A 23,117-nucleotide genomic window follows, 5' to 3' on the forward strand; every position below is an offset into this window, starting at 1 on the left:
TTAATTTACGCAGTACTAATCAGTTTATAGTGACGTACTTGAGAGTGAAATATTTATTTTTGAATATTTAGACACTTTGACAAAGACTGGGTGTTGTGTGATGTCCTTAGGTTAGTTAGGTTTAAGTAGTTCTAAGTTCTATGGGACTGATGACCATAGATGTTAGGTCTCATAGTGCTCAGAGCCATTTGAACCATTTGAACACTTTGACAAATTCGAAAACAGGCATACACAGGTCGTCAAACGTAGAATTTTCATCCATCCGAAACCATTTGTTTTTACTCAGGATGTGTTTGTTTCGGATTTCTCTTTTTTTGTACACTTGGCAACCTAGTGAACGAAAAGCATTAAACATTCTTGTGTCATCCAAGAAGGTGAGCATTCGAGGCTTGTTTAGATTACACCATATACATTGTTCGTTCAGATCGTGGGAGATCTTCGAGAATGTAGAACTTAACAGAAAAAGAAAAATACACAATATCTATTAACAAAAGAATTGTTATCCTAACGTTCGACTGCCAGGCCCTAAGTAAGATGGTTCTCAAGGAAGTTGAAAAAGTAAAAAATAGATATTACGCATTTCTCTTTTACAAATTAATTAAAAATCATACCATAGACATTTTAACGTATGCATATTAAAGTGCTGATGATGATTCCAATATTATTGTAACCAAACATCGTCCAAAACAAAAACAATTTGCAAACCTTGTTCAGTTATAGCGCATTACTGCACTGAAGTTGAAGTTATATATATAAGACATCAACTTATGTACATATTCGTTTTCGGGCCGTGCCCATCCAACTATCTCAATAGTAAGGTCAGTTATGACGATACGAATGTAGAGGCAACACAACACTCAGCCTCGAGATCTCCTACCGGACTGGGAATCAATCCTGGGTCCCTTCGCTTAGTAATCCCCCGTGCTGACCGCGCAGCTACCGGAGCGGACTGAAGTCAAGTTATGAGATAGAAGCACTGGGCGCCAAAAAATTAGAAATCCTCAGGGGAAAGAAATAAATATCGTGTAACGTCTCTTCTAGCCTACGCTGTGACACCAGTTTTGCGAGTCTACTTGTTTTTTTCTTTTTTTTTCACGTATGCTATATCCAACTGAAGCGACTCATTGATGACTGGGATCCGTAGAGTTGTCCAAATTGTTGGGATGTTGAGTGCTACGTTTCACCCGCTATTCCGAGTAGTCCCATACATTTCCTACGAGGTTAGGATTGACTGACTTACCTGGCCAATCGAGGTGCGTTAAGGCTCCTGTCTACCTGTCAAAGCAGGAACGTATGTTTGCACCTGTGTAAACGCAACACTGTCGTCAACTTGGAGGCCGAGAATGTCCACAGCATACTCGTCATGAAGATGTACAAGAAACGGCAACATTCGGTCATCGAGAATATTGAAATAAAACTACCTGGATCAAGTTCATAATAGCCTTAATGGATGTGGCCACGTAATGGTACGAAAAACGCCCCCAAAACATCACAGAACCACCTCCGGCCTGAGCTACACCCTGTGCACATTGCTGGTTAAAATCCTCATTGGGCCGTCGGTGGAACTGACGCCCTGCATCATTTGAAAAAGACGCAAAACTGCGACTCGTTGGACTACACTACACGCCTCCAGTGGGATACTGTTCAGTTTTTGTGTTGTTTGACCCACTGAAGACGTGCAGCTTAAAGTACCGCTGTGATAAGTGGCCTTTTGCGAAATACACGTCTCCAAATGTCCATTGCATGCAGTTCCTTTTGCAATGTGGCATTGTTTCCTCAGAAATGCCTACACTTACGACTACATTATTACTCTGCAATTCACAGAGGGTTTATCGAACCACCTTCAAGCTACTTTTCTACCGTTCCACTCTCTAAAGAGGTGCGGGGAAAACGAACACTTGAACCTTTCCTTGCGAGCTCTGATTTCTGTTATTTTGTTATGATGATTATTTCTCCCTATGTAGGTGGGCGCCAACAAAATATTTTCGAATTCGGAGGATAAAGTTGGTGACTGAAATTTCACGAGAAGATCCTGCCGCAACGAAACACCCCAATTCGTATCTCATACCTGTGTCACTTTCTCCCCTGTTTTGCGACAATATAAAATGAGCTGCTTTTCTTTAGACTTTTTCGATGTCCTCCGTCAGTCCCATCAGATGCTGCGGATCCTACATGTCACAGCAGTACTCCAGAAGTGGTCGGACAACCTTGGTGTACGCAGTCTCTCTAGTAGGCTGGTTGTACTTTCTAAGTGTTCCGCCAGATCGCAGTCTTTGGTTTGCTTTGCATGTGATAATGCCAATTTAAGTTTCTCGTAATTGTAATTGCTGAGTATTTAGCTGCATTTATAGCCTTTAGATTTGTGTGGTTTGTCGTGTAAACCGAAATTTAGCGGATTTCTTTTAGTATTCATTTGGATGACTTCACGCCTTTCGTTATTTAAAGTTAATTGCCGTTTTTGCACAATACAGATATCTTGCCTAAATCATTTCACAACTGTTTTTGATCATTTGATGACTTTACAAGACTGTGAATGAAAGCTTCATCTGCAACAATCTGCATCAAAAAATGGCTCTGAGCACTATGGGACTTAACATCTGTGGTCATCAGTCCCCTAGAACTTAAAACTACTTAAACCTAACTAACCTAAGGACATCACACACATCCATGCCCGAGGCAGGATTCGAACCTGCGACCGTAGCAGTCGCGCGGTTCCGGACTGAGCGCCTAGAACCGCTAGACCACCGCGGCCGGCCAATATGCATCGTTTATGTATATCAGGAATAGCAGAGGACCTAGGCACGCAGTTTGATTAGAAGTCTCTTGTGACGAACGGTGTCAAAAGCCTTCTGGAAATCTAAAAATATGGAACCAGTTTCACATTTCCTGTAGATACCACTCATTACTTCGCGAGAATAAAGAGCGAGTTGTGTTTCACAAGAACAGTATTTTATGAATCAGTATTGACTATTTGTCAATAAGTCGTTTTCTTCGAGGTTCAAAAATGGTTCAAATGGCTCTGAGCACTATGGGACTAAACATCTGTGGTCATCAGTCCCCTAGAACTTAGAACTACTTAAATCTAACTAACCTAAGGACATCACACACATCCATGCCCGAGGCAGGATTCGAACCTGCGACGTAGCGGTCGCGCGGCTCCAGACTGTAGCGCCTAGAACCGCTCGGCCATTCTGGCCGGCTGTCAACCACAGGTGGCGCCCGAAGCATGTTCGTCAGACGAGCCAGGCAGGCCCTCCAATCGGCCGCGTGGATAGTCTTTTACTGCCTGCCACGGCAGCCATGGCAACAGTAACTTCTTCAACAGTTTACGGTCAAATTGGTCGTTCCCAAGTCGTCAGTTAATTCGGACTTCCGAACCACGTTATTCAACTCTGGTGTTTAAATGGGACTTCTCTGTATTCCTTTAACGCATCGATACTCGCGAAGAGCAGTAGCACTACTGCTGTCGTTCTGACAAAAAGAGAGAGAGAGAGAGAGAGAGAGAGAGAGAGAGAGAGAGAGAGAGAGAGAGAAACCTGTATGAGTAAAGCTCTGCTCTCCCAGTCAGACCCATATTGGCTGTCTACAACTATGATGCACGCTGATGCTTCTGTTTCAACCCTGTGTCACCATACAAGTATCTGCGTCTAACGGCAACATTAACACTAACAACGCAAACCCTACAGTGCACAGTCTCATATTATTATTATAATTTTGGGTATCCATGCGGTACATAGTTTTACATCTACACTGGCTTGGGTAGAGAAAGTTTAGTTATGACCACCCTGTAGATGTAGAAGTTAACACAAAAAAACATGTATGTATACGTCACAGGACAATAAGAGCAATGTTCTCAGGGAGACTTAGAGCTACAATCGCAGTTTTTATTAAAACTACAGGGATCACAGTGTCAAACCTTTACGCCCTATGTGATCTTCAAGCAGTGCATGATCTGTGTCAATTGGGGGATGCTCATTCGTGACTTCGCGGACACCTGTGGTGGTTGCATAAGGCACTACGAAAGCTGTAAGCTGTTGACTACGTCATTATTGCTTCTGACCGCTAGTATTGTTTCATGTCTTTTTTGACCTCTTCACCAATGCACATAGCATTTTTCAGGAATTGTCGTACTGTTTGCTTACAGTCGTACTGTTAAGTTCTAAAAAGTATGTTAATGAATTTCATTAGATTCCCTGGGACTCGATATCATTGCAAGTTCATGCTACAGACAAATCTATAATGTTATCAAGCGACGTACTTCGAGCTCACACATCACGTCATTGTAATCAACAGGAATTGCACGCAAGTCCATAGGCATCTGGTGCCGACTCCCTTCAGTTTCCAGCAGAAGATTTCTGTGGTCCATGCTACGACGATATGCAGCTACTTTTCTTCCCAAAGGTAGACCAACAGGCAACAACATACGGAGTCAGCGGCGTTCGCGGCGCACGAGGCGGAAGGTCAATGTGGAGGCTGGCCGTGTGGCATCGCCCGCTCTGTCTGTGAGGGGACATGGGGCTGCTCCTTCAGCAAGGTCCGAGCAGGCACACGGGGAGAGGGGTTTATTAGTTATTGGGAGCTCCAACGTTAGGCGGGTGATGGAGCCCCTTAGGGAAATAGCGAGAAGGTCGGGGAAGAAGGCCAGTGTTCACTCTGTCTGCTTGCCGGGGGGTCTCATCCGAGATGTGGAGGAGGCCCTACCGGCGGCGATAGAGAACACTGGGTGCTCCCGACTGCAAATTGTTGCTCATGTCGGCACCAATGACTCCTGCCGTCTGGGTTCAGAGGTCATCCTCAGTTCGTACAGGCGGCTGGCGGAATTGGTGAAGGCGGAAAGCCTCGCTCGCGGGGTGGAATCAGAGCTAACTATTTGTAGTATCGTTCCCAGAACCGATCGCGGTCCTCTGGTTTGGAGCCGAGTGGAAGGCTTAAACCAGAGGCTCAGACGATTCTGCGGAGATCTGGGGTGCAAATTTCTCGACCTCCGCTATCGCGTGGAGAAATGTAGGGTCCCCCTGAATAGGTCAGGCGTGCACTACACGCCGGAAGCGGCTACAAGGGTAGCGGAGTACGTGTGGAGTGCACATGGGGGTTTTTTAGGTTAGAGAATCCCCTCCCTAGGCCCGACAAGACCCCTCCTGAGACGCGGCAAGATAGGAGTAGGCAAAATGCAACAGGGAATAACAATATTAATGTGCTAATAGTAAACTGCAGGAGCGTGTATAGAAAGGTCCCAGAACTGCTCTCATTAATAAACGATCACAACGCCCATATAGTACTAGGGACAGAAAGTTGGCTGAAACCAGACGTAAACAGTAACGAAATCCTAAACTCAGATTGGAATGTATACCGCAGAGACAGGCTGAACAGTGAAGGGGGAGGCGTGTTTATAGCGGTAAGAAGTGCAATAGTATCGAAGGAAATTGACGGAGATCCGAAATGTGAAATGATTTGGGTGAAGGTCGCGGTTAAAGCAGGCTCAGACATGGTAATTGGATGTCTCTATAGGCCCCCTGGCTCAGCAGCTGTTGTGGCTGAGCACCTGAAGGATAATTTGGAAAATATTTCGAGTAGATTTCCCCACCATGTTATAGTTCTGGGTGGAGATTTTAATTTGCCGGATATAGACTGGGAGACTCAGACGTTCATAACGGGTGGCAGGGACAAAGAATCCAGTGAAATTTTTTAAAGTGCTTTATCTGAAAACTACCTTGAGCAGTTAAACAGAGAACCGACTCGTGGCGATAACATATTAGACCTTCTGCTGACAAACAGACCCGAACTATTTGAAAAAGTTAACGCAGAACAGGGAATCAGTGATCATAAAGCGGTTACGGCATCGATGATTTCAGCCGTAAATAGGAATATTAAAAAGGGTAGGAAGATTTTTCTGTTTAGAAAAAGTGACAAAAAGCAGATTTCAGAGTACCTGTTGGCTCAACACAAAAGTTTTGTCTCAAGTACTGATAGTGTTGAGAATCAGTGGACAAAGTTCAAAACCATCGTACAATATGCGTTAGATGAGTATGTGCCAAGCAAGATCGTAAGAGATGGAAAAGAGCCACCGTGGTTCAACAACCGAGTTAGAAAACTGCTGCGGAAGCAAAGGGAACTTCACAGCAAACATAAACATAGCCAAAGCCTTGCAGACAAACAAAAATTACGCGAAGCGAAATGTAGTGTGAAGAGAGCTATGCGAGAGGCGTTCAATGAATTCGAAAGTAAAGTTCTATGTACTGACTTGGCAGAAAATCCTAAGAAATTTTGGTCTTATGTCAAAGCGGTAGGTGGATCAAAACAAAATGTCCAGACACTCTGTGACCAAAATGGTACTGAAACAGAGGATGACAGACTAAAGGCCGAGATACTAAATGTCTTTTTCCAAAGTTGTTTCACAGAGGAAGATTGCACTGTAGTTCCTTCTCTAGATTGTCGCACAGATGACAAAATGGTAGATATCGAAATAGACGACAGAGGGATAGAGAAACAATTAAAATCGCTCAAAAGAGGAAAGGCCTCTGGACCTGATGGGATACCAGTTCAATTTTACACAGAGTACGCGAAGGAACTTGCCCCCCTTCTTGCAGCGGTGTACCGTAGGTCTCTAGAAGAGCGTAGCGTTCCAAATGATTGGAAAAGGGCACAGGTCATCCCCGTTTTCAAGAAGGGACGTCGAACAGATGTGCAGAACTATACACCTATATGTGATTCTTGAGTTTCTCCCGGCGTATTTGGTAATCAAAATATCCACGGGTATGCTGCCGGTCTATAGTGTCCAACGGGCACAATATTTCGGCGATCAAACATGTCGCCATCATCAGGTGAACTGACGGACTGAGCTCCTGTGAACGTACCGGCACGGAGATCCGTACGCTATGGCTGCTCAGAGGGAACTGGGTTCGGTCGCGGCGGCGGCCGATTTAAATACCCTCCGCCCGCGGCGCGCTCCCTCCGCCGTCCGCGCCCAGCGCCACGGTCGCGCGGTGGAACAGCTTGCGACGGCGTCTGAGATGACGTCGGTGTGATGGCTCTGTCCGCCGTGGTCGTCACAACTATACGTCTGCTCGATTTACTCTTGATTAACCCGATCGCTGGTTCCCAAGGGCCCGCATCTCGTGGTCGTGCGGTAGCGTTCTCGCTTCCCACGCCCGGGTTCCCGGGTTCGATTCCCGGCGGGGTCAGGGATTTTCTCTGCCTCGTGATGGCTGGGTGTTGTGTGCTGTCCTTAGGTTAGTTAGGTTTAAGTAGTTCTAAGTTCTAGGGGACTGATGACCATCGATGTTAAGTCCCATAGTGCTCAGAGCCATTTGGTTCCCAAGCCTTGCTAAGATTATAGCCACAGTCCCGGTTTATGAGGTCGTCATTGGTGCGAATTTCGATGGCCTCTCTAACAACGCTGTCCCAGTATCTCGACGTCTGTACCAGAATCCTCGTGCGGTCATACTCCATGGCGTGATTTTCCGACAAACAATGTTCAGCGACCGCCGACTTGCTCGGATACATCAGTCGAGTGTGCCTCTGGTGTTCACGGCATCGATCCTCGACGGTACGCATCGTCTGACCAATATACGACTTGCCACATTGACACGGAATCTGGTACACGCCGGCCTTCCTCAAACCGAGGTCATCTTTGGCGCTCCCCACCAGTGCACGAGTTTTATTTGGAGGACAAAACACAGTTCCGACCCGGTGTTTCTTCAGAATGCGGGCGATTTTCCCCGAGAGTGCGCCTGTGTATGGAATAAATGCAGTGCCTACCTCCTCCCTCGTGACTTCATCCATCTCAACAGGTTGTGCTGCAGTGGTTGGGCGGAGAGCACGTTGAATCTGCCACTCTGAGTACCCATTTTTTCGAAATACAGTTCTCAGATGTTCCAATTCCTGGGGTAGACTCTCTGCGTCAGAGATAGTGCGCGCCCTATGTACTAGAGTTTTAAGTACCCCATTCCTCTGTGAAGGGTGGTGGCAGCTGTCTGCATGCAAATACAGATCAGTGTGCGTAGCCTTCCGATACACCCCATGACCTAGGGTGCCGTCAGCCCTTCTCTTGACCAAGACGTCAAGGAAAGGTAATTTACCCTCCGTTTCAGTCTCCATAGTGAATTTGATGTTGGGGTGTATGGAGTTTAGATGTGTAAGGAAGTCAAGGAGTTTATCCATACCATGTGGCCAGATGACGAACGTGTCGTCCACGTAACGGAAAAAGCAAGTAGGTTTCCATACGGATGACGACAGGGCTTCCTCCTCGAAGTTCTCCATGTACAAATTCGCTACCACCGGTGAGAGTGGGCTACCCATGGCGACTCCCTCCGTTTGTTCGTAGTATTCTCCATTAAAAAGAAAATACGTGGAAGTCAAGACATGCCTAAAAAGTTCAGTGGTCTTCTCATCAAACTTCTGACTAATCAATTCTAGTGACTCTCGCAGGGGTACCCTCGTAAACAAGGAAACGACATCAAAACTCACCATGATATCTGACTCATCCAACCTGAAGCTATCAAGGCGTTTAACAAAATCCACGGAATTACGGATGTGATGAGGGCATTTACCCACATAAGGACTTAATATTCCCGTCAGGTATTTGGCCAACAAATATGTAGGTGCCCTGATGTTGCTGACAATGGGGCGTAATGGTACCCCCTCTTTGTGAACCTTCGGGACTCCATATAGTCTAGGCGGTACCGGACCTTGGGGTAACAATTTCTTAGCGTCACCCTCCGGTAAATCTGCGTCTTTGAGAAGCGCCCTCGTCTTGTTCTCCACCTTCTTTGTAGGGTCAACGCTGATCTTCCGGTAGGAATCGTCATTTAGCAGGCTCTGCATCTTATCAGTGTAGTCCTTATGGGAGACAACAACTGTAGCATTGCCTTTGTCAGCTGGTAAGACAACAATTTCAGAGCGCTCCCTCAGATCACGAATGGCCGCCCTCTCTTTACTGCTGATATTTGACTTCATCGGCTTGGATTTCGTCAACGCACGACAAGTTTCACGACGTATTTCCTCGGCTGATTCTGGCGGAAGTCGAGCTGCAACCTGTTCAACAGCACTAACAATTTCTGCGACCGGAGTGAACTTGGGGGTGGGAGCGAAGTTGAGACCTCTCTGCAAAACCGAGACCGCATCATCACTCAACACCATGCCACTCAAATTGATGACAGTCTTGCACGGAACCTGCAGGGATGGTTTGTCAAGGAGACGTGAGAACTTAGCTGTTTGACGTCCTGTAGCCTTCTTATGGGCGGAATCAGCTGACACCCAAGCGTTGACGAAATCCAAGCCGATGAAGTCAAATATCAGCAGTAAAGAGAGGGCGGCCATTCGTGATCTGAGGGAGCGCTCTGAAATTGTTGTCTTACCAGCTGACAAAGGCAATGCTACAGTTGTTGTCTCCCATAAGGACTACACTGATAAGATGCAGAGCCTGCTAAATGACGATTCCTACCGGAAGATCAGCGTTGACCCTACAAAGAAGGTGGAGAACAAGACGAGGGCGCTTCTCAAAGACGCAGATTTACCGGAGGGTGACGCTAAGAAATTGTTACCCCAAGGTCCGGTACCGCCTAGACTATATGGAGTCCCGAAGGTTCACAAAGAGGGGGTACCATTACGCCCCATTGTCAGCAACATCAGGGCACCTACATATTTGTTGGCCAAATACCTGACGGGAATATTAAGTCCTTATGTGGGTAAATGCCCTCATCACATCCGTAATTCCGTGGATTTTGTTAAACGCCTTGATAGCTTCAGGTTGGATGAGTCAGATATCATGGTGAGTTTTGATGTCGTTTCCTTGTTTACGAGGGTACCCCTGCGAGAGTCACTAGAATTGATTAGTCAGAAGTTTGATGAGAAGACCACTGAACTTTTTAGGCATGTCTTGACTTCCACGTATTTTCTTTTTAATGGAGAATACTACGAACAAACGGAGGGAGTCGCCATGGGTAGCCCACTCTCACCGGTGGTAGCGAATTTGTACATGGAGAACTTCGAGGAGGAAGCCCTGTCGTCATCCGTATGGAAACCTACTTGCTTTTTCCGTTACGTGGACGACACGTTCGTCATCTGGCCACATGGTATGGATAAACTCCTTGACTTCCTTACACATCTAAACTCCATACACCCCAACATCAAATTCACTATGGAGACTGAAACGGAGGGTAAATTACCTTTCCTTGACGTCTTGGTCAAGAGAAGGGCTGACGGCACCCTAGGTCATGGGGTGTATCGGAAGGCTACGCACACTGATCTGTATTTGCATGCAGACAGCTGCCACCACCCTTCACAGAGGAATGGGGTACTTAAAACTCTAGTACATAGGGCGCGCACTATCTCTGACGCAGAGAGTCTACCCCAGGAATTGGAACATCTGAGAACTGTATTTCGAAAAAATGGGTACTCAGAGTGGCAGATTCAACGTGCTCTCCGCCCAACCACTGCAGCACAACCTGTTGAGATGGATGAAGTCACGAGGGAGGAGGTAGGCACTGCATTTATTCCATACACAGGCGCACTCTCGGGGAAAATCGCCCGCATTCTGAAGAAACACCGGGTCGGAACTGTGTTTTGTCCTCCAAATAAAACTCGTGCACTGGTGGGGAGCGCCAAAGATGACCTCGGTTTGAGGAAGGCCGGCGTGTACCAGATTCCGTGTCAATGTGGCAAGTCGTATATTGGTCAGACGATGCGTACCGTCGAGGATCGATGCCGTGAACACCAGAGGCACACTCGACTGATGTATCCGAGCAAGTCGGCGGTCGCTGAACATTGTTTGTCGGAAAATCACGCCATGGAGTATGACCGCACGAGGATTCTGGTACAGACGTCGAGATACTGGGACAGCGTTGTTAGAGAGGCCATCGAAATTCGCACCAATGACGACCTCATAAACCGGGACTGTGGCTATAATCTTAGCAAGGCTTGGGAACCAGCGATCGGGTTAATCAAGAGTAAATCGAGCAGACGTATAGTTGTGACGACCACGGCGGACAGAGCCATCACACCGACGTCATCTCAGACGCCGTCGCAAGCTGTTCCACCGCGCGACCGTGGCGCTGGGCGCGGACGGCGGAGGGAGCGCGCCGCGGGCGGAGGGTATTTAAATCGGCCGCCGCCGCGACCGAACCCAGTTCCCTCTGAGCAGCCATAGCGTACGGATCTCCGTGCCGGTACGTTCACAGGAGCTCAGTCCGTCAGTTCACCTGATGATGGCGACATGTTTGATCGCCGAAATATTGTGCCCGTTGGACACTATAGACCGGCAGCATACCCGTGGATATTTTGATATACACCTATATCTCTAACGTCGATCAGTTGTAGAATTTTGGAACACGTATTGTGTTCGTGTATAATGACTTTTCTGGAGACTAGAAATCTACTCTGTAGGAATCAGCATGGGTTTCGAAAAAGACGGTCATGTGAAACCCAGCTCGCGCTATTCGTCCACGAGACTCAGAGGGCCATAGACACGGGTTCACAGGTAGATGCCGTGTTTCTTGACTTTCGCAAGGCGTTCGATACAGTTCCCCACAGTCGTTTATTGAACAAAGTAAGAGCATATGGACTATCAGATCAATTGTGTGATTGGATTGAGGAGTTCCTAGATAACAGGACGCAGCATGTTATTCTCAATGGAGAGAAGTCTTCCGAAGTAAGAGTAATTTCAGGTGTGCCGCAGGGGAGTGTCATAGGACCGTTGCTATTCACAATATACATAAATGACCTGGTGGATGACATCGGAAGTTCACTGAGGCTTTTTGCAGATGATGCTGTGGTGTATCGAGAGGTTGTAACAATGGAAAATTGTACTGAAATGCAGGAGGATCTGCAGCGAATTGACGCATGGTGCAGGGAATGGCAACTGAATCTCAATGTAGACAAGTGTAATGTGCTGCGAATACACAGAAAGATAGATCCTTTATCATTTAGCTACAAAATAGCAGGTCAGCAACTGGAAGCAGTTAATACCATAAATTATCTGGGAGTACGCATTAGGAGTGATTTAAAATGGAATGGCTCTGAGCACTATGGGACTCAACATCTTAGGTCATAAGTCTCCTAGAACTTAGAACTACTTAAACCCAACTAACCTAAGGACATCACACACACCCATGCCCGAGGCAGGATTCGAACCTGCGACCGTAGCAGTCTCGCGGTTCCGGACTGCAGCGCCAGAACCGCTAGACCACCGCGGCCGGCTAAAATGGAATGATCATATAATGTTGATTGTCGGTAAAGCAGATGCCAGACTGAGATTCATTGGAAGAATCCTAAGGAAATGCAATCCGAAAACAAAGGAAGTAGGTTACAGTACGCTTGTTCGCCCACTGCTTGAATACTGCTCAGCAGTGTGGGATCCGTACCAGATAGGGTTGATACAAGACATAGAGAAGATCCAACGGAGAGCAGCGCGCTTCGTTACAGGATCATTTAGTAATCGCGAAAGCGTTACGGAGATGATAGATAAACTCCAGTGGAAGACTCTGCAGGAGAGACGCTCAGTAGCTCGGTACGGGCTTTTGTCAAAGTTTCGAGAACATACCTTCACCGAAGAGTCAAGCAGTATATTGCTCCCTCCTACGTATATCTCGCGAAGAGACCATGAGGATAAAATCAGAGAGATTAGAGCCCACACAGAGGCATACCGACAATCCTTCTTTCCACGAACAATACGAGACTGGAATAGAAGGGAGAACCGATAGAGGTACTGAAGGTACCCTCCGCCACACACCGTCAGGTGGCTTGCGGAGTATGGATGTAGATGTAGATGTCTCCTCATAATGATGTTTGGTCAGTGTATTTCACCTCGCAGACTAAAGAGAAATGTGGGGAAAAGTTTACTTCCTTCCTGTGTCCTACAGAAAGAGCACTCATTACAAACGCCTAAGGAAAAAAAAAAATTTATTTTTTTATGAAATTTGCATGTGAAGTCGAAATCTGTGTTTTCGTGAACAGTTCATTATTTCTATTGGACAAGGATAGATGAAGAAATAGTCTCGGCGTACGCCAGAAATGCCGGCCGTTGTGGCGGAGCGAGTCTAGGCGCTTCAGTCTGGAACCGCGCGACCGCTACGGTCGCAGGTTCGAATCCTGCCTCGGGCATGGGTGTGTGTGATGTCCTTAGGTTACTTAGGTTTAAGTAGGTCTAAATTCTAGGGGACTGATGACCCCAGATGTTAAGTCCCATAGTGCTCAGAGCCATTTGAACTCTTTTCTTTTTTTGTACGCCCGAAATAATTTAGTGAAGTAAAGAGATTTGATGTGAAGTTGCGTCCTCGCGCATACGATTAATCTTAGGGCATTATTAAGGACTGAGGATTGGATAGGTCACAATATGAACTGCAGGTAATCTACTGACTAAATTAATAGCCTCCAACCCTTACAGGATTTTTTAATACACGCTCCTCCGTATCCCAAGATCATAGTAAGGGCTCAAAATTCAGTTAAAATGCAGCTTTTGTTCATACCGATTCATCACAGAACTTTCCTTGGTGGTGATTATGTGGTTTCTTCAAAGACAAATCGTGTGACGTTTCGTTGAGAATGGAGTACGTAAACGTACAACTGAGTTCCCGTTCAGTATTATCTTACATGAATACAGCTAACTGCCTACAGTTATTCAGGACATATAAATGAATTCTAAATGCTTTGGTGGACAAACAACATGACACACAATTAAAGACTCATTAGAAAAGCATAAAATTTGTGGAGCACAAATTAATGGCTATATCAATAAACGATTAAGGTATCACCCAAATACATTAGCCTTAGAAAATCGGATACATTGTGCTACGGCTCCTTCAAAATAACTGACATCAGTAACGTAGTGTTTAAGACAGTAGAAAAGTATTTGCTAAGAGCTGGTCTCAAAGAACGGCCGTCGTCAAACACGCCCAGATGAAGCAAGTGAGAAATATACTATTGATGGTTGCAACGTCTTTGTTTACAGCCTCTGTATGTTCACATTACCCGCAAACGCTCGCGATAAGCGGGAAATTCGGTTCCGAGCCGTTACAAAATTCGCAAAATGTGAATCAATTTAGTAATATTTATCACACCTGTCATATTCACAACAGCGCCTGTTTCTTCAGACGTGCATGTATGCCTGAAGGACATCGTAATGTGAAGATACAGACACTGTACAAACACAGACATTATCATCATCAATGATGTATCCAAGCCTTGATGGGCTAAAATGACGATAAAATATGTGCCTCTCTCTCTCGGCGGGATCACAAAATGTTTGGGCGTAAGGGTTGTGGACCGCATCATACATGGACGTTTGGGTTGATCTTGGAGGCGTACTCACATAGCTGAAATGGTTAAGGCGACCGCTCGCAATAAGTGGCAAATCCAGGTCTGAGTTTCAGTCTGGCACAATTGTTCATCTGTCACAAACAGCTGACGTCAAAATACTAATATACTGCATAATATTTACCACGGCTGTAATCGTCAGCCGGCCGCGGTGGTCTAGCGGTTCTGGCGCTGCAGTCCGGAACCGCGGGACTGCTACGGTCGCAGGTTCGAATCCTGCCTCGGACATGGGTGTGTGTGATGTCCTTAGGTTAGTTAGGTTTAAGTAGTTCTAAGTTCTAGGGGACTTATGACCTAAGATGTTGAGTCCCATAGTGCTCAGAGCCATTTGAACCATTTTTGTAATCGTCAGAATAACGTTAATTCCTTCGGATATGCATTCATGTCTGAAGGACATTGTGATGTGAAGATCGACATTTTATAAACTCAGACATTATAACCATGAATGATGTATCCATGCCTCGACAGGCAAAAATGTCGATAAAATATTTGTCTTTCCCTCTACTGGAATCACGAAATGAGCAGGATCAAGGGTTGTGTACTTCAAGCATGTGGAAGTTTGGATCTGTCCTGGAGGTTTGCTCAAATAGTAAAAGTCGTCTGTCTGCCTTCGGCAGTGGCGCGGATGTCCTGTTTACGTCCTTGCCACGCTAGTGCATGAGCGGTGTTGTCGCGTACCTCAGCCATCATCATGCTCTAAGCATACTTCGAGGAAGAGTGAAATATCCATACCAAAAATCGTCACTGAAGGACGAATATACAAGACTGAAGGCAATGAAAATCGAGAAATTTCTATTAGATGAAGTTCGGGTTGATTATAATGAAGTTATCAACATCCAACTTTCTCAGTTGTAAGCAGTGTGGTGTATATGAACATGATCAACATGGCTTGTGACAGGATTCTCAACGCGACGCGAGGTCGTCTTAAATCCCAACATTCAGATGGACATATAAGTAATGTGCAGGTGGAACATGCAGGAGTCAGACAGAGGACGATATGGGTGTTTGAACTACCGTTTGAGGTTCCCACTGAGATGGTGGTTAGTGCACTGAGCACCTATGGAAAAGTGGTTAGCTATAGAGCTGACAATTGAGCATACTTCATGACATACCAGGTTCTTAATGGGATGCATCAGGTCCTTATTGAACCTTTCAAGCATGTCCTAGTTGTACATCAGCGGCTGTCGTGCCATCATCATTCATGCCGGTCAGCTGCAGATGTGTTTGGCATAAGGCCAAGAAGGTTAGTAGGACGACACAGAAGGAACAAAGAGGTTGACGGAGCTCCCTTCACTTATGCCTTCATTGTGACCCATGTGATATGGATGGAAGTCACCTCCACGGTTGTGACAACCAATGTATTCATCCCCAACAGTCAAGACCCTCCGACATCTTTGGACACCGATGCCCATGTGTGCAAACAAATGTCTCTGAAGAGGCTGAAGAAACGTTGGCTGGCTCTGTCAGGCACCTGCCAGACGCTTTCTCAGGAAGAAGATGATCCCACCAGCAGCATGTTTGTCTGCAGGATGACACCATCATGGAACGACCAGTCTGGCCCCAGTTGGCGGCAGCATCAATGACACACATGCACAGTGATATGCCTATGTATGAAGTAGTCAGAATCAAACCACGACTCCGTAGTGGATGCAACCTTGACCACTACAGATATAGTGCCTCAACCGAATGAACACCGACCAAACACGATGCTGTGGTCCGAAAACTTTGATAATGGGCCGCAGGACGGAGTGGCTGGAGCGGCTGCAACTTCGCCGCTTCATGAATCCTAACTGATAGTGGGTTTAGGTGGGGGGTGCTGCCGACGGCAGAGCCGTTTTAGAAACCTCCGTCTCTCCCTACTCTCATGTACGCTGCCCCTCGCCATTCCTCAATAAGTTTATCGATAGGCACTATCAGTCTTAACACTATTGGCACATGGGTCAACCTAAGACGCTCCGTGACTAGTTGAGGGCGGTGGACCTCGATATGGTCCTTCTGCAGGAAGCTCGCCTCGATCTGCTTCCACCTATTTATGGGTACTACATCTAATATACACCATGCGTCGATAACGATAGTGGGACGGCCGTACTCCTGAAGAAAGGTATCGAGGTGGACGACGTAAGTTACCTCCCATCAGCTCAGGGCCTCGCTGTCACTTTTTGGGGCGTCAGGATCATCAACGTTTAGGCTCCAACTGACACTGATAAATGAAGAAAGTGAGCACAATTTCATATGGAAGACGTAGTGCCATTATTTGAGGGCCACTACGGCCACATCATCCTCAGAGGCGACTTCAACTCTGTATTGTCCTCAAAGGACCAAATTCCACACCACAATCCCGGAATTGAACCACCTGGTAAACAAACCGCACCTCATAGATACCTGACAACATGTACAAAGCGGCCAGCAAGGATTCAGTTATATCACCAGTCACTCGGCTAGCTGTCATGACCGTGTTTACGTCTCCCCAGGTCTTCGGCAGCGACGCTCGCTGCGGAGCTATGGCCGACGGCATTCTCTGATCATGTTGCGTATGTCTGCATACTGTATTATCCTTACCACGGCGGGAAGTGTAGTGCGTGTGGGACATATGGAAACTGTATGATGCGCTCCTCAAGGAACCGTAGTGCCAGCAGCAGATGACGAAGAAATGGAGGGAATGTGAGAGGCGCCTTCCGTCACATCCATATACACTTAGGTGGTAGCTCGAGTGCACCAAGCCGGCCGTCAGATGCACGCTGATCCGGTATGGGCATGAAACAAAAGTGTTGGAATTGCCATACAATAGAATGCTATTGGCTGCTACTATGGGAGCTAGCCACACAAGCTCCGTCTGCTGCAAGCAGAGGGAATTACAGAGGATAGAAGCAAAGTTTATCATGCTCACGCATCGCAGTCTGGAAGGCACACTTGTATATGCGCACTGTCGGAATTGGCTCGGAGGCGAACCACAGTCCATGTACCATTTAATCTGTGAAAAACAGTGATGCCGAAGAACGATAGTACATGCACTCAACATGCCAGATGGCCGACACCTGACGGCCCAAAGAATATTGCAGACGCCTTTGTGGAACACTATCGGCGGTTCTATTGTGAGCGTGAGGTTGATCTGAGATTCTGTTATTCTGCGCAACGGATTAATCTGAGATGTACCCTTTACCCTGTAACTCCTGCAAGATACAATTTCCACCCCCACACTACTACAGAAGTCAGACAGACGCTCCTAAAGTTCTAAAGAGAAATGCCTGAAAAACTTTCAGCAATAAATATCTTCTGGAGTCGTCCGCTGTAAGGAAATGACACAAAAATTCACAAAATTTCTTACGTAACTAGTGGGATACTTGGTTACTGGAGTAGTGCTAATTAGTGTAAGAAAAACATGAAACTAACGAAAGTTATTATTTATTTTGCAAAAATTCTGAGAAATCACAATGGCACTTTTAGTTATGAATTGAACTAGTTATATCCTGGTTCTTTTCGGAATGTAAAGTTACCTCTCAAGGATAGGATTCGCTAATGAAATTTCTATACAAAGTTTAAGATAGTTGTTGAATTGGCAGAATGTCTGAGAGGCGCGCCTACTCAACTTGAATAATTATCCTTTAGAATGTTGCTAGGTACGGTCGAGACTGTCGCGTGTGAAATGCAGTGAAGTGTACTGTTGTGTAGGAAATATGGGGCTCGCAATAGCTGTAGCGCACAATACCGTAAGCTGCGATGACTGCTGTCTGCGCCGCTCGCTGCTGACAAATAAGATAACTCTCGTTCTATCTGAATTGGACTTCGCCAATTAAACTCTCCCTACGCCTTGATGAAGTCAAGGATTCCTATTCGCCCTTAGTCTAACTATTGGCGTGGTACACCGGTCAGATAGCCAGTCCACCGCGATGCCACTCAAAAATGCTTGCCTGACACGGATGTACATCGCCGGAGTGTGGACCTTTCACGGAGATATAGCTATTGATAAGAAAAATGCTTGCCCTTCTTCTTCGCACAGCACCATATGCAGTGCTCCCACAGTTGCTTTTGTTCCCGGATTAGACGTTTTTCCCTAGAACTAAGACTAATCAAGGATATCAAAAATGGTTCAAATGGCTCTAAGCACTATGGGACTTAACATCTGAGGTCATCAGTCCCCTAGACTTAGAACTACTTAAACGTAACTAACCTAAGGACATCACACACACCCGTGCCCGAGGCAGGATTCGAACCTGCGACCGTAGCAGCAGCGCGGCTCCGGACTAAAGAGCCTGGAACCGCTAGGCCACAGCCAAGGATATCAAAGAAATGTCAATATCGTATCAGTTCCACGATGGTGACAAGAGTATTCTAGATTTTAGGGCTTTTTACAGGAACTTTATAGTCGTCTTCAGCACTATCCGTGCTATCGATAATAATAAGCCAATTTTTTGGGCAGTATTTTCTTGAACCCTCCCTACAGCTAGAGTGTGCTGGCCATCAGAAGGTAACTTCATTGTGAGTGTCTAGTTCTCAACACATGACCAGTAACAGGGACATAAGGCATTTTTCTTCCGAGTCTACGTGCCCGGACCTTGCATTCAGGACAAGGGAATGAACTTTTAACTAATCACATACAGCCGCAGGTGTGTGGCCTTTTGTTCGTTCTCCCAGGAGGGCGGTCTCTTCCTATTTTTCAGTATTGCACATTGTGTTGTTGTTGCTTACTTACCACAAGGAACCCACTGTGCAAAACAAACTCTGATGTGGTCCCCTTCACTAACTTTTCATTATTGTGCATTGTGATGTCGGTGGAAAAATATTGAGATCAAAGTTCTTAAAAAAATGGATGCTAACGTGAAAAAAGAAAGAAAGTCCCAGTCCGGCACAAATTTTCGTCTGGCAGTCTGTCATTAAAAGCTGACCCCAATCCGGATTGGCAAAAAAAGAATCAGTTTTGTGACGAGAAATACTCTGCTAGCAATGAAAACCGCAATAGCTGGAAGGATAGGAAATATAAATCTTTTACTTATTGTGCGTATACAATATGTTAGTAGTAGTGGATGATTAAATTTTTAGGCCATTTGGGAGTAGACAGGGTTCACAGAAATGCAACATCTGGTAAAATCCACGGCTCTAACACGACTGACATCGAGTCGAACTGAGTTAGGATAGTAGTTACAGGTGCAGCATGCGTCAGATTTATCAGTCATAGCCGGCCGCTGTGGCCGAGCGGTTCTAGGCGCTTCAGTCTGGAACCGCGCTGCTGTTACGGTCGCAGTTTCGAATCCTACCTCGGGCATGGATGTATGTGATGTCCTTAGGTTAGTTAGGTTTAAGTAGTTCTAAGTCTATGGGACTGATGACCTCAGGTGTTAAGTCCCATAGTCTTTAGAGCCCTTTTTTTATCAGTCATACCGGCTGGCAAGTAGTGGTGTACTAGTTTCTCGGCAACCCATGACCAGATGTTTTCTACATCTACATGGATACTCTGCAAATCACACTTAAGTGCCTGACAGAGGGTTCATCGAACCACCTTCACAATATGAAACTTCCTGGCAGATTAAAACTGTGTGCCCGACCGAGACTCGAACTCGGGAGCGTTGCCTTTCGCGGGCAAGTGCTCTACCAACTGAGCTACCGAAGCACGACTCACGCCCGGTCTCACAGCTTTACTTCAGCCAGTATCTCGTCTCCTACCTCCCAAACTTTACAGAAGCTCTCCTGCGAACCTTGCAGAACTAGCACTCCTGAAAGAAAGGAAACTGCAGTGACATGGCTTAGCCACAGCCTGGGGGATGTTTCCAGAATGAGATTTTCACTCTGCACCGGAGTGTGCTTCGGTAGCTCAGTTGGTAGAGCACTTGCCCGCGAAAGGCAAAGGTCCCGAGTTCGAGTCTCGGTCGGGCACACAGTTTTAATCTGCCAGGAAGTTTCATATCAGCGCACACTCCGCTGCAGAGTAAAAATCTCATTCTGGAAACACGTTCACAATAATTCTCTGTTATTCCAATCTCGAACAGCGAGCGGAAAAAACGAACACCTACATCTTTACGTGGGAGTCTGATTTCCAAATAAATGGTTCAAATGGCTCTGAGCACTATGGGACTCAACATCTGAGGTCATCAGTCACTTAGAACTAATTAAACCTAACTAACCTAAGGACATCACACACATCCATGCCCGAGGCAGGATTCGAACCTGCGAGCGTAGCAGTCACGCGGTTCCGGACTGACGTGCCTAGAACCGCACGGCCACCGCGGCCGGCTCTGGTTTCCCTTATTTTATTATAATGTTTTATTATATGCTCGTTTCTCCCTATGTAGGTCGGCGTGAACAAAATATTTTCGCATTCCCAGGAGAAAGTTGGTGATTAAAATTTCGTGAGAGGAGCTCGCAACAACGAAAAACGCCTTCTTTTTAGCATATCATGACAGTGTCACTCTCTCCTTTGATTCACGTTAATACAAAACGTGCTGCTCTTCTTTAAAATTTCTCGAGGTACTCCATTAATCCCATCTGGTAAGGATCCCAGATCGCACAGCATTACTCCGAAAGAGGACGAACAAGCTGTCTCTTTAGTAGATCTGTTACATTTTCTAAGTGTTCTGCCAATAATACGCAGTGTTTGCTTTGACTTCCCCACAATATTTTCTATGTGTTCTTTCCAATTTAAGTTGTTCCCAATTGTAATTCCTAGGTATTTAGCTGAATTTATGGCCTTTAGATTAGACTGATTTATCGTGCAACCGAAGTTTAATGGATTTCTTTTAGCACTCATGAGGATGACCACACACTTTTCATTGTTTAGGGCCAACTTCTGATGAGTTTACTAGACGGTAAACAACAGCATCATCTGCAAACAACCTAAGACGGTTGCTCAGATTGTCTCCTAAATCATTTATGCAGATAAAGAACAGCGGATGTCCTATAATTATTACTTCTGTTTTACTCGATGTCTTTCCATCAGTTACTACGAACTATAGCCTCTCTGACAGAAAATCACGACTCCAGTCACACAACTTAGAAGATATTCCATAAGCACGCAGTTTCACTACAAGCCGCTTGTGTAGTACACTGTCGAAAGCCTTTTAGAAATCTATAAATACGGAATCAATTTGAAATACCTTGTCAATAGCACTCAACACTTCGTGTGTGTAAAGAGCTAGTTGTGTTTCACAAGACCGATGTTTTCTAAATCCATGTTGACTGTGTGCCATTAGATCGTTCTCTTTGAGGTAATTCATAATATTCGAACACAATATATGTTCCAAAATTTCGTGCATGTGGAAGTTAATGATATGGGCCTGTAATTTAGTGGATTACTCGTACTATCTTTCATGAATATGCTCTGATGAAAGCTTCCTGGAAGTTTCATAGTGAACGGATTTACCATCCGTTTCTATGCACCAGTGTGTGAAGAAAGTAGTGGATAACAGATTTGGTTATGTCTCAGGGCGAGCACTGGTAACGGGATTGAGAATGTGACAAAAATAAGGAGGCAAGAGGCGGGCTTGATCGGCGCAGCACGGAAAGCTGTGCCGGGGAGTGGTGTCGGAGCCTGCGCAACGTGGACCGCTTACCGGCCGGAGAAAGCGAGTGCCTGATATAAGCCTGCACGCTGCTCCGCGCCGGGCTCTGATGTAACCCCACAATCGTGACATTACTGGCTTACTTACGCTCCTATAAATGTCGATGGCGTGATTATGCATTTCTATCGCCGAATACACATTTTGACAGTTTTGAGCAAACGCCTCCTTCGCAGAGGACTGACATATAAAACCGAGAAGAACACGCAACGTTTCGAAAAGAAAAATCAAATTTCAGGTATAGTTATCGTAATAAAATACTCGAACAAGCTACGGAACAAGTATTCAGCTGTTATCAGCCGCATCTTTTGTAGTGGTTTTTGGTTTCGGTGCTTGCAAAGAAAAAATATTTCGATGAGTTAGTGACGGAAATAAAACGAAATATTACTTACTTTGCCGCATAAAGAAACAGATTTACGTTTGGATAATGCATTATTCACCGCAGACCACATAATTATATTTATAAAATGCAAAAAGTGCGTGAAACAGGTAAAACCCCGAAAGTAGTAAGCACCGCGTGAAACAAATTTCCAATTAGTTTGTGACTGCTACACGAACAAAACGTTTATAAACATCGTTCCGATGGTATAGACATACTTAGGCCTACTTTCACATATAGCACGAATGGTTTTTCACAGGATTTTCCATGCAATAAATTTCTTATTCATTCACTTGTATTTTCGAACCGTAAAAAGAGCATTTTGTGTTCTGCTCAACAAGCTGAAAATTTATACTATTTGGTATTGGTTACACAGTCGGTTCTCACTGGCAGCAATTAAAGTTGTGTAAAGTACTCGAATTATTTATTTTGACACTTTCTGAAAGTCGTTTTCTATCCACATGTCTTATAAAGAGGCTGAAACAGGTAACGATAATACATAGTTTGTGACTGCCAGTCAAAGATGCGGTCGCTACATGAGCTAAACGTTTATGAACATCGTTTAGATCGTCTAAGCATATTTAGCACAATGGTTTTTTGTAAAATTTTCCGTGCATTAATTTGTTATTTTCTACCAGGTAATTGGCCAAGGAGATTAAGGAGATTAATACAACAAACTTACTTAAAAAGGCAGTTCAAATGACTCTGAGCACTATGGGACTTAACATCTAAGGTCATCAGTCCCCTAGACTTAGAACTACTTAAACCTAACTAACCTAAGGACATCACACACATCCATGCCCGAGGCAGGATTCGAACCTGCGACCGTACAATACAAAGAAGTGTGAAACATGTATAGGTGAAACAACAAGAAAGAATTT

General features: G+C 45.5%; 1 protein-coding gene across 1 annotated transcript in view; it reads right to left on the minus strand.

Moving 5' to 3' along the window:
* Positions 1–21,847: 21,847 nt before the first annotated feature.
* Positions 21,848–23,117, minus strand: part of LOC126184371 (uncharacterized) — a 73,916-nt gene continuing 72,646 nt past the window's right edge. The window contains exon 3 of the mRNA XM_049926756.1: positions 21,848–21,906. Coding sequence (XP_049782713.1) covers positions 21,848–21,906 — 59 coding nt within the window. The remainder of the gene's footprint in view (positions 21,907–23,117) is intronic.

The sequence above is a fragment of the Schistocerca cancellata genome, chromosome 4 (assembly GCF_023864275.1).
Source record: "Schistocerca cancellata isolate TAMUIC-IGC-003103 chromosome 4, iqSchCanc2.1, whole genome shotgun sequence".
NCBI lineage: Eukaryota > Metazoa > Arthropoda > Insecta > Orthoptera > Acrididae > Schistocerca > Schistocerca cancellata.